Source organism: Leptonychotes weddellii, chromosome 4 (genome assembly GCF_054177405.1).
Source record: "Leptonychotes weddellii isolate Sample4059 chromosome 4, ASM5417740v2, whole genome shotgun sequence".
NCBI classification, from domain to species: domain Eukaryota; kingdom Metazoa; phylum Chordata; class Mammalia; order Carnivora; family Phocidae; genus Leptonychotes; species Leptonychotes weddellii.
Genome location: NC_138372.1, coordinates 168,342,017 through 168,359,567, shown reverse-complemented (window position 1 = coordinate 168,359,567; position 17,551 = coordinate 168,342,017). Strand labels below are relative to the sequence as shown.

At 43.4% G+C, this 17,551-nt stretch overlaps 1 protein-coding gene across 17 annotated transcripts in view; it reads left to right on the top strand.

Moving 5' to 3' along the window:
* The window catches only part of PTK2 (protein tyrosine kinase 2), a 261,505-nt gene that overhangs the window by 80,641 nt on the left and 163,313 nt on the right, over positions 1-17,551 (top strand). For 16 of the 17 annotated variants that reach the window (XM_081816607.1, XM_081816606.1, XM_081816604.1 and 13 more), the window contains one exon: positions 8,488-8,714. In XM_081816607.1, coding sequence (XP_081672733.1) covers positions 8,520-8,714 — 195 coding nt within the window. In that variant the 5' untranslated portion in view covers positions 8,488-8,519. Of the gene's footprint in view, positions 1-8,487; positions 8,715-17,551 lie in introns of those variants that run through there. The other variant, XM_081816612.1, reaches the window with a different exon arrangement.

Here is a 17,551-nt window from a genome sequence, read left to right as displayed (position 1 = left end):
TTTTTAATATTCTAAATTGACAAAGCACTTTTATAGTTTTGTTTTTTTTCAAGTGCAAAAAACGAGAAGGGTTTAGCAATGTTAGAAATGTCCAGTGTAGAAGGTTGCTGTAATATTAAGAAAGGAAAAGATCAGTTTTCCGTCTGGATCCCAAGACAGAATCTCTTTAACATTTGTTTTAGGAGTTTAGCTAATTGGATATATTTGCTAAAGATTATTTCTGATTGTTTCTAGGTTTTCCTCCTTTTTTAAGATAAGGGAACAGATCACAATCTTGGCCGGTAGCCACCTCTATGTTTCTGAGTTTAAATACACACAAGTAGGGGTACCTGGGTGGCTCAGTTGGTTGAGGGTCTGCCTTTGGCTCAGGTCATGATCTTGGGTCTTGGGATAGAGCCCTGCATCAGGCTCCCTGCTCGGTGGGGGGTTGTGGGGTGGATCTGCTTCTGCCTCTCCCATCTGCTTCTCCCCCCTACTGTGCTCTCTCTTTCTCTCTGTCAAATAAATAAATAAAATCTTTAAAGCATAAATAAATAAATATGCACGAGTAGGTTATGATAAACTTAACACATTTAACTTTAGATTTAAAACCTGCTCATCTCAACAGCACTTTGTTAATGTGGGTTTTATAAACAAGATATGTTTAAATAGGCTGAATGTAAGTAAGACTGTATGTAACTCAGCACATTTGTATTCTTTATATTTTGCCATTCCTCATTTCCTTAGGATTATTTTTAAGTCTCCAAAAATCTTTCACCAATTACTTTCAAGGTCTCAATATTAGCAATCTTAGAAGTTAATTTAAAGTTGATATTAAAGACTAATGTTGAATATTTTCACCAGAAATAACAGCATTAAAATTTTTATAGTGATACCTCAAATTAAATGATTTACATAATTTGCCATATTATCTGAAATCCAAAAAACAATCTGTTTAATAAAGATATTAGTTGACTTGTTATACAGGCAGTCCATGCTTTGCAAGGTTCCAGTATGCACATATATCAATTTCTGTAGCTTAAATAATACCAGTCCTCAATAGAACGGCTCAATTTTAGTTAACACCTATATCAACTGTGAGCAATTGCATAAAGTACAAACTGAGTCTTCAGATCACTACAGAATAACAGATGTGAAGTGTGACCAGTGGCCAGTCGCGGTAGCTCTTTCCCAGTCTGTTGCTGCCTGGCCCCCCTGCGTCTGGTGCTCAGTTTATACACAGACAGCAGGCGTGTAGTTGCGGTGCCTTCTTGTTTAGCCAGTGATAAACCCCTGTGACATTTTACAAAGATGGGTCATCATAGAAGGGACTTGGGCAACAAAGATGAAATGCAGAGTTGAAGCAGGAAATGGTAACACGAAGTGAAATTGAACGTGCCGAGGCCCCGTGAAGCTGGTGACCGGGGAGCAGGGTCAACAGAGCCCTCGGCTTCGTGGAGCGCCCCTAGACTTCGTTGCATTAATCTGGCCAGTGGACCCAGGAGTTATTTCAGCTTTTAAAGCCTGTGCATGGAGTTTGGGCAGGCTCTAAATGCTACAGCTGGAGATGATGCAGACACAGAAATCCCAGCAGCATGGCAGGAAGTAACGAGGAGTGCTAAATGTGTGTGTGTGGTGCGGCAGAAACTTCCTGCACCCTGCAGATCACCGTGCAGGGTTCTGACTGAGACAGTCACAGAAACAGGTAGCTGACTGTAGGAATGTTGGCTTTGCCGTGGAGCCAGACTTTCTAGTTGTCAGAGGAGCTTCGTAAGTAAAGACGAACTTATTGACAGGTGAAGAAAAGAGTTGTGACAAAAAAAGAGGATGTTCCAGAGGAGGTGATGTGGCAGGAAAATTCGTATCAGAGGCGCTTTCAGAGATGGCTTACGACACTGAACGTACAAGGGATGAAATGTTGGATGCTGACCCAAAACTTAGAAAGGATTATGACAGTTTGCCATGACATTGGAAAGATGCTCACTCCGTATCTTTAGTCATAAGAGTCACGGAAAGAAGAAGGAGGCAGATGCTGTTCAAACCCCTTTTGTCAAGTCATCGTGGGGTCCCACACTCCTGTGCAAAGCGAGAACCACCCATGCTTACTTTAATTGGAATACATGCAATATTAGTTACTTATTGCTCATAACAAGTCATCCCAACACTGAGTGGCTTAAAATGACAAGAATTATTTTGTTCAGATCTGTAGTCTGGACAGGGCTCAACAGGGAGGGACAGCTGTTTCCATGTGGTGGGAGCTCAGGTGGCACAACCGGGAGCCAGAGGGCCCACTCGGAGGATGGCTCTGCCACATGGCTCGGAGGTTGATGCTGGCTCTCAGTGGGAAGCTCAGCTCAGGCTTTGGTTCTTGGAGCTCAGGTCTTGGGGTTCTTGTGCTCCTGGAGAGCATGTTGGTTGGGTTTCATGAGCGTGAGCAGCCCAAGAGAACCAAGGAAACCTAGTTTGCCTTTTAATACCTAGCGTAGGGTGTTTCTTAGGCTAGTCAGAAGCCCCCCACATCTGGGGGGGGGAACATAGCCTCCACCTATTGAAGAGAGAGCGCACACTAGAGAAGGAGGTCCTTTTACAGCTGCTTTTGGAAAATACAGGCTGTCACATATTGATATTATAGCATTAAATATTTAAGTAATGTTAGCTCTTTGTTAAGTAAAATCAGTATAGGAAATTTAGTATATTCAGGTTAGACTCTTTATGAGAAGAGAAACCCAAATCTTGTATGAAAGAACAACATCTGGGAGAAGAAAGTTTTTACACCAGTCTAGTTTGTTTAAGGATTTACTGTAACTAGTATCATCACCAACTTCTTAAAAATTCTCCAAGCTTGTTTATGTCTTAAGTTTTTTTAATTTAGCTGTATCAGTTTGCATTCTTTGCTGCTTCTCTCATGTTCTGGCAAACATCTCAAGTTTTATTAAAGGGCCGGCATATTTCAAGCATAATCGGTTTGCTGTCTTGGTGGGATCTTAGTGTGTTGTAGTGAATATCATCTAGGGAACTCTGGAAGACGTTCATTTCATCTCTCTTCCATATGTGCTCTTTTATGGAGCATTTATATGAGACTGTGGGGTGAGGCCCAGAGTGAACTCCAAGATTTGTCAGCACCTTATTTCCTCACACCTTTCAAGAGCAAAAAAAGTGTCTATCTCCTGTGTTAAAGGGAGAGCCGGGGCTCTGATAGTCAGCAGTGGGGCCAGCATTCCCGTTGCAGGAAGCCCTGGGCCCCCATGCAGGGCTCCCCCATGCAGGGCTGCCTGAACTGGGGCGGTGTGCCGAGGGTCAGAGCCCCGGTGCCCGAGCGGTCGCTCAGCAGAGTGTGCGCAGCAGGCTGGCCTGGGCACTGGAACTGTTAGCAGTCTGGGACAAAATAAGGGTACGCTTGGTATAAGCATTTGGCTGGAAACTTTTATAGCAGTTTGGTAGTAATTTTATGTTAACTGATCCTGATGATACAAGTTTTGTGCTTTTTGTCTTTCATTTTTATTTTATTTTTATTTTTTAAAGATTTTATTTATTTGAGCTAGAGCATGCGAGAGAGAGAGCAGGAACGGGGGGTAGGGACAGAGGGAGAGGGAGAAGCAGGCTTTCCACTGAACAGGGAGCCCGACACGGGGCTCGATCCCAGGGCGTTGAGATCATGACCTGAGCCGAAGGCAGACATTTAACTGATTGAGCCACCCAGGTGCCCCAAAACCAGTTTCAGTTTTTAAAATCTTTTCATTTCCTCCTCTTTGACAGGTGTTTGGGAAAGATACTTGGTAATGCACACAAGTGGCAGAGTGGCCTATGGCTGATTAATCTGGACATGTTGTCAAAGCTAGAACTGGCCACAGATTACAGAGGGCTACAGTTACAGAGCCTGGCAAAAGCCTACTTCTCTGCGGTGAGGATGGTGGAGGGCTTGTTTCATTTAGAGACACAGAAGATTGGCAGCCCCCATTGTACAGCTTTAGCCATGGGTCAAAAGCAAATACAGAGCCACACAAGCAACACAGGGAATTCTGTCCGTGATTAGAAACAGAACGGTCCGTGTAGCAGAAAGCATCGCTTGGGACTTCTCATTCCATAATTGAGACCATCTCTCAAACTGACCAAACCAAAGTTTTGTGACTGCTAAAGAGGCGACGGAGATGCCAAGATCTCAGAATCCTCCAGACCAACAGAAAGACAAATGCGAATGCCGCCAGTAGGGGAGGTGGGTGGTTGTTAACAGAATCTGATACAGAACTGTCTACATGAGTCCAGGAAAGCTTGGTGGTGGCAATCTCCCCAGTTTGAGAATTCATAGCGTAGATGGGATTTTGACAAGCAGGTGAAAGCACTAAACTGGAAAACAAAACCACATTCTGTCACGGAGAGCTGCTTCACTCTCGTGGCATTATAGCAGGGCTTTATCTTTTGAGACATGTTTTTGCCTACTTCTTGGAGACTTATGAAGGATTCTGCCATTGATTTTGGGCCACAGACGTGTATTTGTGTAGTGTTTTTGGTTTGGCTTCTCCCTCGGCACACTTGGTATTACAGGTAGTGATTTCCACCGCTGGGACGTCAGTTCCTCTGAGCGACTCTGCAGATGCGGGCTTGCTTCTCAAGAGGCACTTGGCACTTGGTGTGTGCTCACCCTTGCTGTCCAGCTCGGGGAGCAAGAGAGATCGCCGAAAGAACTAGAAGTACCACTGATTGCATCTGATTGTCCAGCAACCTTGACGAATTCATTTATTAATTCCAGGAGTTTACCTGTATAGTATTCTTACAGATTTTCTTCATACATAATCATGCAGTCTGGGAATAATGATATTTTTATTCCTTCCTTCCCAGCCCTGTGTTTTACTTCTCTTTTTGCCCATAGAACCTGGCTAATATAAAACTTCCAGAACAGTGGTGATTAGAAGTGGTAGTGGTGGGCACCCACGGACTCGCTTCTGTTCTTGGAGGCGTGGCAGGGGCTCTTCCCAGCAGTATTTAAGTTAGGTTTAATGTAAATACTCACCTTCAGTTCAAAGAAACGTCTTCCTGTTTTTACTTTGCTAAGAGTTTTTACCATGAGTTGTTGGTAAACTTTACCAGATGCTTTTTCTGCATATATTAAGACACCTGTGGTTCTTCTGTTTTCTGAAATCTGGTCAGTTACATCGATTGCTTTTTTTAAAAAATTAAGACAGTTTTTTTGTTTTTTTGTTTTTTTAGAGCAGTTTTAGGTTCGCAACAAAATTGAGGGAAGATACGGGGATTTCCCCTCTGCCCTGATACATGCATAACCTTCCCCATTATCAGCATCCCCCAGCAGAGTGGTACATGTGTTATAACTGATGAACCTACATGGACACATCAGTATCACCCGAAGTCCACAGTTTGCCGTACGGTTCACTCTTGGTGGGTACATTCTGTGGGTTTGGACAGATGTGTAATGACATGTATCATCACTATACTGTCATACGTAATATTTTCACTGCCCTAAAAATCCTTTGTGCTCCACCTTTTCATCCCTGCCCCCCAAACTCTGCATCCACTGAAATTTTACTGTCTCTTCGGTTTTGCCATTTCCAGAATGTCATATAGTTGGAATCATATACTGTGATCGGCTTCTCTCACTTAGTAATATGCATTTAAGGTTCCCCTAAGTCTTTTCATGGTTTGGTAGCTCATTGCTTTTTAGCACTAAATATTCCATTGCCTGGATGGAATAAACCGTTTGTTTATCCTTTCACCTGCTGAAGGGTGTCTTGGTGGCTTTCATGCTTTGGTATGAAGGCTGCTGCAAACATAGATCACTTTTTTGAACGTTTAACCACCTTTGCATTCCTTTAACAAACCCCTCTTGGTCATAATATATTATTTAAAAATGTGTGATTAAATTGCTGATTTTTTTTTTTTTAAGATTTTGTACCTGTGTTTATAAAGAAAGATTGATTTGTACCCTTTCTCATATTGTCCTTGTCTGGTTTTGTATCATTGTTTTGCTGGTCTCATAAGATAAGTTGGGAAATGTTCCCTGTTTGTTCAGTGGAAGAATTTCTGTAAGATTAATATTATTCTTCCTTAAATTATTGGAAGAATTCAGATACTCCTTTGTGGGAAGAATTTTAATTACAGACTGACCATTTTTAATGGAATAGGTCTGTTTAGGCTTTATATTTCTGGTTTTGGTTTTGTACAATAGCAGTTTATAATGGCTTAAATTGTACTTTACAAAGAATTGTGTATGCATCTCGGGGTACCTGGATGGCTCAGTTGGTTAGGTGTCTGTCTTCGGCTTGGGTCATGATCCCAGGGTCCTGGGATCAAGCCCCAAGTCAGGCTCCCTGCTCAGTGGGAAGCCTGCTTCTCCCTCTCCCTCTGCCACTACCCCCTGCTTGTGTGCTCTCTCTCTTTCTCAGTTAAATAAATAAATAAAATATTTTAAAAAAAGAATTGTGTATGCATCTCATCTTTCATGTTCATTGACATAAAGTTGTTCATGATACTCTCTTATTAATATCTGATATTCTATCATTACCTCCTATTATTAACGTTCTCTTACCTGTTCTGCTTCATCCTTGATGTTACTAGTTTTCGCCTTATCTTTTTTCCCTTGATTAGTCTTGCTAGAGGTCTATCAGTTGCATTATTCTTGTTAAAAAAAAACACCTTGATTTTGTTCGACTTCTAAATTGTACTGTGAGATACGGATATTTAGACCATTAATTTTCAATCTTCATTTCTAATACATGCATTTAAGAGTATAGATCTTAGGGATGCCAGGCCAACTCAGTAGGTGGAACGCACAACTCTTGATCTCGATGTTGTAAGTTCAAGCCCTAGGTTGGGTATAGAGATTACTTAAAAATAAAGTCTTAAAAAAAAAAAAGTGTAGATTTTAATCTAATCACAGCTCTGTCTGCATGTAGTGTTGATCTTTCTTTTAATTGTATTGTTGAATTCAGAATACTTGGAGTTTCTTTTTGGCTAATGGGTTACTTGAAAGACATTGCTTAATTTCCAAACAGTTGGAGATTTTCTTTTTTTTCTTTTTTTTTTTTTAAGATTTTATTTATTTGACACAGAGGGAGAGGGAGAAGCAGGCTCCAGGAGAAGCAGGCTCCCTGAGGAGCAGGGAGCCCGATGCGGGGCTCGATCCCAGGACCCTGGGATCATGACCTGAGCCGAAGGCAGTCGTTTAACCAACTGAGCCACCCAGGCGCCCCCAGTTGGAGATTTTCTAGTTATTTTGTTGTCCAGCTTTATGCTAGAGACAGAATATACTTTTAATAATTTTAGTCCTTTGATATTTATTGAATCTTACTCTTTCACCCGGCATGTGGTCAGTTTTAGTGAATACCTCCTGTGCATAGTTACTGGGTATTTCCCTTGCAGAGGTGAATTGTGCTCGGGCGTAGTGCTTTCTATTGGTTAGATTGAGTTTGTCAGTCTTGCTGTTCCTGTCTTGTGTCCTGGTCCCAGGTGGACTCCTTGTCCCTTCTGCCTGTTTTCAGCCTCACCGAGCTTCTAGAGGCTCCCTCTGCTCTTGGTTTCAGGATTGGTGACTGTCGTAAAGGGACAACTAGCAGAGTGTGTGGGTCAGTTCTCCACCCTGTCCTGCTCACCAGAGTCCTGGGGTCCCCACGCTCATAACTTGGTCTCTCACTGCCAGAAGCTCAGCTGGCTTCTCTCTCATCGGTGGCTTTTCTTGGATCTTCAGGCTCTCGAAGGCCCAGAATCGGCAAATGCCCTTTGGGAAAGGCAGTTGTTCAGTGTCTCTTATGTCTCTATCTGTGTCCCCTGCTGTCCTGCTTGCCTCACAACATCTTGGACTCCAGACACTGGGCTGGTTTTTAATCTGACTTTCCTGAGTTTTCTCAGTGGGAGTGTTAATCTTGGCCACACCATCCCCCCACATCCAGACGGAGGTCCTGTCACACCAGCAGACATTGGTTTGTTTATGCTTTGCGGTTTAGTTTTGCTTTCAGTTGTGGCTTGTCTGACTCTCCTGCTGAGGGACTGGCGAAGCGGGAGGACTTGGTTTTAACTCTGCGTTTTCGTGTCATGACCACTCATTGAGTTTTTATTGTATGAAGAAAGAACTTGCATCTCACATAGAAGTTTTCAAAAGTAGGCAACAAAATTAACGTATTTGACTTTCCTATGAGATTTCCCCACAGATTTAAAGGCTATGATTTTAAAAGGGAGGAGGGTGAGGGGACATTGTTTATAGATAACGTGGTGAATTTTTGACAGAGCTGAAATAGGACTCCTGGCCTTTTAATTTATTAGTAAAAATTTAACAAAGAGTTGTTATGCTACCGTGAATTAGGTACTGCTCTGCGTGCGGGGGAGTACAGTGATTATCTTGGTAAATCACGTCTCAGTTCTCCCGGTGCTCACCTTCTGCATATGACATGACCGTAGGGGAAGAACATAGAACAGTGTTGTTAATATAAGGATTAGTATGTCACATTTTAATAGATTTCAAATATGGTACACTGACAGTTTTTTTTTTTTCCCCTCTTCTAGAGTATGACAGATACATAGCATCTAGCAAAATAATGGCAGCTGCTTACCTTGACCCAAACTTGAATCACACACCGAATTCGAGTACCAAGCCTCACCTGGGTACTGGAGTGGAACGTTCCCCTGGGGCAATGGAGCGAGTGTTGAAGGTCTTTCATTATTTTGAAAACAGCAGTGAGCCAGCCACTTGGGCCAGTATTATCAGGCATGGAGATGCTACTGATGTCAGGGTAAGTACATTTTCCTAGGAGATATCCTCCATGGACATTGAGGTTAAATAGGCATGTAGCTTAATGGCACATACCAAAAAAAGATAAAAATTTTTATTTCCATATTACAGCGATGTTAACTTTTTCTTTATAATATTTATTTACTTAATATGTGACTGACCAGGATTTTAATTGTAAAATCTCTTAGGGAAATAATAACTGAGTCATATGTTATTCATATAATGCTATTGATGCTTACCTCTCCTTTTAAAAAAAAAAAAACAAAAACTCTTTAGGATACAAGAGAACAAAGCAATTAAAATCACCTCTAATACTTAGGAAATAAACTATTTTCTAGAAGGTGCATCTTGAAGGTATCTACATGACTCTAAATAGGATAGGTTCTTCAAAAACTGATGGGTTCCATATACCAGACACTTGTCAAGGTTTTGGGGATGTGAAGGGTCCCTGCTTATACAGCAGCCTACTGTCTGCTGGGGGCGAGGGGGCAGGGGGGCACCCATGGCCTTAGCTGCGGTGCAGAGTGCGCCTGCCAAGGCAATCCTGGTGGCGAGGAAGGCTGCGTGAGTGATGCTGAGTGTAGGTGGTAGCCTGGGGGTGGTCAGTGAGCATCCTGGCCGAGAGTGGTGAGAGGCACCTCGCGGGCCAAGGTTGCTGAGAGTGGGGGGTGAGAGTGTGGTTTCAGAAAACTGAGTTCAGGACGTCAGTTTTCAGCAAGTGTTTACTTTGGCCAAGTGTTACAGAAGCACTGCTCCTTCCTTCCCCTCTACCTACTCCGTGTTCCTCTTTAGGTCGGATAGTGTCCAGTGCCAGGATGAACATGTATGTCTTTTTTCACCTTTCTTTTTATAATAATGAAGCTAATTAATCTCCTACTCTTTAACTTATATGCCTTAAGTACTTTTAAGCAAATTAAAGGGATTGGCAGAATTTAGGTTGAAGGGCACAGTATTACATTTGAATTCTATGTAATTTCCCATTACCTCTATAATATCGCAATACTCACCGTTCAGATGGATTAATTATTGAGAGGTGAGTAATTCATTCAGGGCTTAAACATGTATTAACATCTATTCACGTGCTGTAATTGAAATATAGTAGTCTCTCGTTGCAAACTTTTTATGAAGCTTGATGGCTGTTTCTAGTTTTCCTATAGTTTTGTTTTATATCTAATCTTATAAACAGTCACTTGGTAGAAAGGCCAGCAGCCAGTGTTCTACCTTAATGTTAATTGGAGGATTCATATTGGAGAGAAATTTTGTAAATGTAGAGTTTATGGGAAGGCTCTTAGCATATGTTCTAGTCTTTGTGAATTTCAGTTACGGTGAATGAGGAAGTTTCTTAAAGCATTGCATCAGCCTTAATAAACTTCTCAGTATTTGTACAGGAGGGGAGCCTTTCAGAGATGTGAATTTGATAAGAAATTCAGCAAATATTCAAGATTGATTATATCCGAAAATGCACCTTGGAAAGGCTCCATGACAAAGGTGTTTTGGTATCAAATTTACTGCACACGAGAGGATTCATATCAAGGAGAAAACCAGCGATCACTGGGCACATGTCAGACCTTTAGCCAATGTTACAAACTTACCAGACATGAAAACATTTATGTTGTAAAGAAAAAATTAAACCACATTCACATACCTAAGTTATGAGAACATCTTGGTCTAACTTTTATGAAGATCAATACTAGCAAATCCATGTGACTGAGAACCAGGTGGTTTTACTTCATAGTAGTTGATAAATTTTGAAATTTAATAGCTCCCACCAGTTGATGATTTTCAGCTTGAGGCAAAGAACTCTGAGTTGGCATGGTTCAGCACAGCTTTTCCTGTGATGGAAGCTGGGTCTTATTCATAACCCAGTTTCATTTCGTGCTATAACATTTGAAAATGCAGTATTTTAATTCTAAATTAATGGATTTGCACAACTGAACAAAATAGTACTGAAGCACATGTCCATGCAGTCTTTCTCCGCAAGAAGCACCACACAAGGAACATTACAGACAAAGGAACTAGCATATATTGTTAGGCAGGAACATGGCAGCATTTGAGGCCCAGTGACCTACAGCAGAAATGGGGTGGGGGTGAGTTCAGAGTGGAAGTGTAGGCACTTGGCAGAAAGAAACAGACCATTTAATAATGGTAGCAAAGAGGAAGCCAGGCCACCCAGTTTCTGAAAAGAGAGAGCTTACTGTTAGCCCCAGTAACTGACTAATTCGGTTCAGACCCTCCACTGCTGCATGGCCTGCTACAGTAGCCGAGTGCAGCACTTGAACCCTTGGAGTTAGCTAGTCTCAACTGATGTTTCCTAAGTGTGAAAATGCGGAGTTCTGACGATTTAGTGTGAAAAAAGAATGTAAAATATCTCATTAGTAACCTGTTTTGATTGCCTATTGAAAAGATCATGTTCTTGACATAGTAGGTTAAAATATGTTATTAAAATTGAATTCACCCATTTCTTTTTACCTTTTTTTTTTTAGAAATTTTAAAGTAACATATGCAGCTTGCATTTTTATTTCTGCTAGACAGTTGTGCTCTGTAGAAAGTAATTATCAGAGAGACTGCTTGACTCAGAAGAACCAACAGCTTTGGAGAAGTTGAGAAATTTATTTTCAACAGGAATATATCTGGATTGTCATAATTCATTACAGAGGTTTTATTTCTCATACTGCAGTTAATAATTTCACTCCTTTTACATATGTGTGCTACTTTATATTTTAATTAATTTAAATGTTTGGTTGTTGAAAGGATTCCTAGGACTCCACCATTTATAGGCAAAGTGCACAAAGCAGCAACGGTAGAAGAGGCTCCTTTTTGAAGGGACCTGAGAGTCTCAGGTGCAGGCCCCATGGCCTTGGACACTCAGAGGCCATCACCGGCCCACGTGGCCACACCTGTGGTAGGAGGAGGCCCAGAACCTCCTTGTGGGGGGTCTGTGAGATGGGCATGAAAGCACGTTCTGTCTTTATCATCAGCCTCAACCTGTGTGACTGCCCAGGCACCACCGAAATCAGGTGCAAGTCATAAACCCAGTCATGATTGCTGACAAGTCCTGGCAAGCTGGCGCATCCTGCCCCTAAATAAGCAGCAGCCCATGGATGCAGACATCACTTACCTTGGCCACGGCTTTGGCCCCGTGTCAGTAGCGTGCCCCAGGCAACTCTGGAGCTCAGATTGGGGTCGACCCCGAAGCGCCTCGGTTAACCCATGCCAGACTATATTGAGTACGAATGGTCACCTAGAAACATTGTAGTGGTACTTTAGAATAAGAAGGGTGTATAGGAAATTCCAAATTCTACCAGAAGAATCCCCTACTTGGGAAACAGAATGACATTTACATCAGACTTTTCATCAGCAGTGCTGGATGCAGGACAACACTGGAACAGTATCTTCTCAGGGCTCAGGGAAGTAAATTGTACCTCAGAAGTCTTCCAGACAGACTACCAGTCATGAAGACGTGGAATGAAGGTTTCTAGAGAGAAGTAAGGATGTAGAACGTTAATACCACAGGCTCTCTTTAAGAAAACAGGAGACATGCTGGAACAGACCCGTGAGCCCCAAAAGAAGTGCTGTAGGGATCTAGGCAGCTGCTGGCCATCACCGTGCGGCGGCCTGCATGCAGCCCCCTTGCCCCTCTCCTCCATCTCCATGGTCTCTTCAGGCTGTGCCCAGCGTTTAATCCAGCTCTGCCTTTTCCACACCTGTCCCCCGTTCTGACTGGTCTCACTCTGAACTTAGGACCTGTGTGCCGCCCAGCTGCATCTCCCCCTCTCCTCTGTCTCTGTGCTTCTGACTCCGAAAGGACTGTCCATGCGTCAGTCTGAGGGCTTCCCTTCTTTCAGACACTTAGAATCATCTCTTGCTCCTCCTTTGCTTACGCCCTACATGCAGTACGTTAGCTGGTTCTGTCCACACCGTTTCCCAGATGCACCCAGAATCCACCCACTTCATCTGACCCCTACCGCGACAGCTTCTTCGAGCCACGTGGTCTCCCGACATCCCGCTGTCTCCCTAGGGACCCCTCAGTCTGTTCACAGCCCAGCAACCGGGTGATCCTATGAAAATGAAAGCCAGAGCGTGTCACTCCTCCACTCAGAACCTTCCGTGGCTTCCTGTCTCATGTAGGGTGAACATTTAGGTCCTTCAGAAGCCCCTGACTCTCCTCTCCCTGTCACGCTCCATGACCTTCTCTCCTCCGGCTCGCTCCCTTTGACTTTCTTCTTCCTGGGCTGTTTCTCTAACTCTTGTAATCAGTCATTTGCTCAAAACCTCCAGCAGCTCCCCGTTTCTCTCAGAGGAAAGCCAGGTTCCTTCAGCGGCCTACGAGGACCTATAGGATCTGGCTCCTTGTGGCCTGTTCTTATTTCCAGTGACTGCCCTCACTCCCTCGGCCTCCCAGCCCAGGAGTGCTTCCTCTCCTCCACGTTTTCTGTTGCCCATCACCCCATTTTGATAATGATTTCTCCTTATTGAGATTGTCTTGTTTCTTGATTTGTTTGCTCTTCTGTTCTTTGCTTTCTTCCCCCAGACTGTAAGCTCTGTGACAGCAGGGGCCTTTCTGCTTCTGGTATTGTCCCCAGCATCTTCAGCAGGGCCTAGCAGGCACACAGTATGTACTTGACAGATCCCCATTTGAGTGACTACACGAAATCCTAGATGAAATGGAGTACTTTTTTTTTTTTTTTTTAAGATTTATTTGACAGAGAGAGACACAGCGAGAGAGGGAACACAAGCAGGCAGAGGAAGAGGGAGAAGCAGGCTTCCTGCTGAGCAGGGAGCCTGATGGGGGGCTCGATCCCAGGACCCTGGGGTCACGACCTGAGCCGAAGGCAGAGGCTTCACCGACTGAGCCACCCAGGTGCCTGAAATGGAGCACTTCTGACAGAAATGTAAATTAGGAACATTGGTTGCAGAAGTAGAAAGTAGTAGACTAATGACCATAAAAGAAATTGAATTGATAATCAGAGATTACACCTATTGAAAACCATACCTGACCTTACTGATAACTTCTATCAGACCTTCATTCCTACCTTGTTACTATTTTCCTTAAATCACAGGGTCTAGAACAATCCATTTTATACCCAAACACCAAATCTGGGCAAGTACCATATAATTCGCTAGAGATTAAGTTGCAGTTGAGTTGTTGGACAATATTCTTGTCACGTTCAAAATATCTTCAAGTTTACTAACAGGCTCAATGCCCTTTTCTGACTGTATAGTACACTCCGAGGTTTCCGTGCTCGTAATGAACCTCTAGAGAAAGGTGATGTAATTAACCTGAGCCTGCAGGAGGAACTGAACACAAGAAATTCAGTCCTGTAGTTGCTAAAAGGTGAATGTAGTTGGTTGGATTAGGACTAACTATTGTAACCAAGCTGGTAGTGGGAAGAATAGCAGTAGAGAGAAACATTCTAATCAATTTAAAATCAGCTTTCTGATCGGAGTGGGCAAACACATGAACAGTTCGGGATTCTGTGGGTTTGTAGAAGTCAGGAGCTCTGTGAACAGAGCTGTGCTGTGCTAAGAATGGCTGGTGGCTGTAGGGGAAGGCATCCAACAGGCAGTTTTCCCTGAGTTCAGCCACAGATGGCTGCCTGGAGGACTCTGTGTGCAGTAGTCCCGTGGTCTCCCGTGGTCTGCGGTGTTTATAGTTAGGTGTTGTCGCTGATGCCTATGTGTGTCTCAGATGGAAGCTTTTTTCTCTCTGCTAGAGGATCAGGTGAATGTGTACTTAAAAACTTGAACAGTGATTACTGTGTATTCACATAATTTTGGTGCACGGAAAGGACTACAGAGATTTTAGTTAAATTATTCCTTTAGTGGAGGGAGAGTGTCATCCAGGGAGAAGCTAGAAAGAAAAATCTTAAGGAAAAAAAAGTCAAAAGCAGTGTTAAGAAGAATATGAGACAGCAAGAGCATGAGAAGGAATTCTCTATTATTAGATCCTTATATCTTTAGAGATGGCCCCTAAAGAGGTCCACATCCTAATCCAGAACTTGTGCATATGTGACCTTCCATGGCAGAAGGGACTTTGAAGATGTGACCAAGATGAAGATGACCTTGAGATGGGGGAGATGAGGAGCTGCAGACCTTTTCTGGCTGTGGTCAGAGGGAGGGGACTGTGGAGGAAGCGTTGGGTACAGTGCTGCTGGCTTTGAAGATGCACGGAGGGGCCTCTAGCAGCTGGAGAAGGCCAGCCTAGAGCTTCCAGAAAGCAGCACATCCCTGCCAACGCCTTGATTTTAGCCCAGTGAGACCCATTTCAGACTTGTGATCTTACAGAACTGAGAAGTGTACATTGTGTTCTATTAAGCCCATGAGTCTGTGGCCGTTTGTTATAGCAGCAATAGGGAGCAAATAGACACAGGTGTGCTGTCTCAGAGGACTTTGGGGCCCACTTCTGGGTGAGTGGTGACCCAAGAGAAGGGATGCACTGCTGTTGGAGGGCAGGATTTGGATCTCCATGCCTTCTTTGTGGTAGGAATGACGGTAGGCTTCTCCCGTGCAGGTGGGAGCAGAGGACAGTAACAACTGTTGGTTTCCTCACCATGACACTGTGAAGAGTATCTGAAAGAGAGACACAGAAGAATAACCGCTGGACATTGTAACAAACAGATCAGGAGTGACGGGTGCACTTGTGAATCCTGGGAGGAAGGAAGGAGATGAGGACTGTTGACAACACTGTGTGTGGTTTTAGATCTCTCTCGTAATAAAGAAATCTTGCAAATCACTGTGAGAAGACAGCTGGACATAGCAGATATCTCTTGTTACCTTGTTGCCACCTTTCCCACAGACTGGTCACGCTTGTGCATGTGTTCAGCATCACCTCTCTCTTTCTAGACTAAGGCTTTGGAGGGTAAGGGTTCTGTCTTACCCATCATATGTAGGCTAGGTGCGTGCGTGTCCACTGACCGAATGAGGGAGTGAACATTCAAGAGTGAATGAACACGAAGGAATGGTTTGTAGGATTTCTTTCTACCAGGGAAAGGGTCATTATTTCTTTCCAGAGCATTGTCTAAAAGTTAAGTGACCAAGTTGAACCAAGCAGAATCATAAAAAGAACTTTTAGAAACGAAATTACAGTGTCATCTCACTAGTATGTAATCAGGGAAACGTAAATTACAGTAACAACGAAATGCCCCCTCCCCCTTCTGTGGTCCGTCACATTGATAAACACTTTAAGATTGACTTTATCCAGCATCAGCATGAGATGAAGGACAGTCTCTTAACATTATGTGCCAAGTATAATTGGTGTAGTTTTCCTGGTGGCCGTACTTCCAAAACGGCACATGTTTAAGTAGCTTCGGACCCAGAGCGTCTGTTTCTAAGCAGCACTGCTGCACACGTATGAGACCAGCTAAAAGCTCATGCATTGTGTTGCGTGCATCTCCACTTCCCTTTCTCGCCTAGAGCAGGGAAGCCAACAAGAAAAGAACTGTCCACCAGTAGTGGAATGGCTCTGGATGCTGCGTGCTATGTTCCTGATAAGATAGAAGCATGGTGCATACACTGGCTAGAGTCTTTCATCCTCAAGAAGAATTCTTTCCCTGTGAATAGCTCATGTGAAAATTAATCAGGAAAATTATATATTTCCAAATTCTGGGATATGATATAGACGAGTAAAGGGATATTTCAAAGTAGCCAAGTGTAGGTTTATATACTCTAGGGTGGGATTGTCATGGGACATCAAAGCCAGGATAAGAAATTTAAATTTAATTCAGCTGCCATGAGTGGCATATTATAAACCCTTGTCCTGTTAGCTCCCTAGAGATCCTTTTCTAAATGTACATATTCCAGAAATAATACATGCATACATTTCCATATGGTAGTAATATTGGTTTTTTTTTTTTGAGTATGCATTCCTTACTAAATATTTAGTTCTCAAAGTTATTTTTCAGTTACGCAGAACCAAATATTTGGTTCTCAAAATTATTTAAGTTACTGAGTGTATGTACTGAGCTTCAAATATATAAGTCCTTGTATATTCATAATCTTGGCTGCCATTCAAACTGAGTCAGCAATGAGATATTCAGGAGTTCTAGAGAAATAGGACAGAACACAAAATGGAAGCATAATGAAATGTCTGTGTGTTTATTGCTCTTAATTTTTTAGTGGAAACTGTAAGTTGCAACCTTGTTTAGTCAGGAAGTCCTGCAGGATGGGAACTCTTTGTTCAACAAAACCAAACCTGAGGTCATTCTGTGTGTCTTCAGGTAGTGTGATCCAGTGAATGGACTAAAATTGTATCTATCCCATAAAACTCCAGATTGGGAGCCTGCTTTTTCCTTGGGCTCCACAGCTCTAGACTGAGCGTCTGCACACTTGCCTCTGTGCAGGTGGGTGCTGTGTGCCCATTACTTGAGAGGTCATGAAGATAGCTTTTGCTAGGGGTCATCAGGGGAGGCATCTGGAGGGGTGGGATTTCTCCCAGACTGTGATGCCACCACATGGAGCGGTAAGAAACCGCTTGTGCCCAGAGGATAGACCCACCGAGACAGACGGTTGGGGACAGATGGGAACATGAACTGCGACCCTAACAAGAGAGAGGTGGCTCTGGAATTTGCTAGCGGTGAGCTGCTGTGGAGTAAAGAGAAGACGTGCTAAACCCCAGCCTTCGTGAGGGCGGCCGGCGTTGGTGTGCACTTGGTCGTGCGCTGGCAGAGCTGGGACAGGAAGACAAAGCGCTTTTGTGGGAATTTGAAAGAGGCGCCAGTGCCTGTCCTGTGCAGCTCAGGGATTTGTGGTGCTGGCAAGGAGAAGCTGCAGAAATTGCCTCTGCGAGGTTTACTAGAAACGGAGGTCTCTTCCCCGAGGCAGAGTGCACGAGGTGAAGAC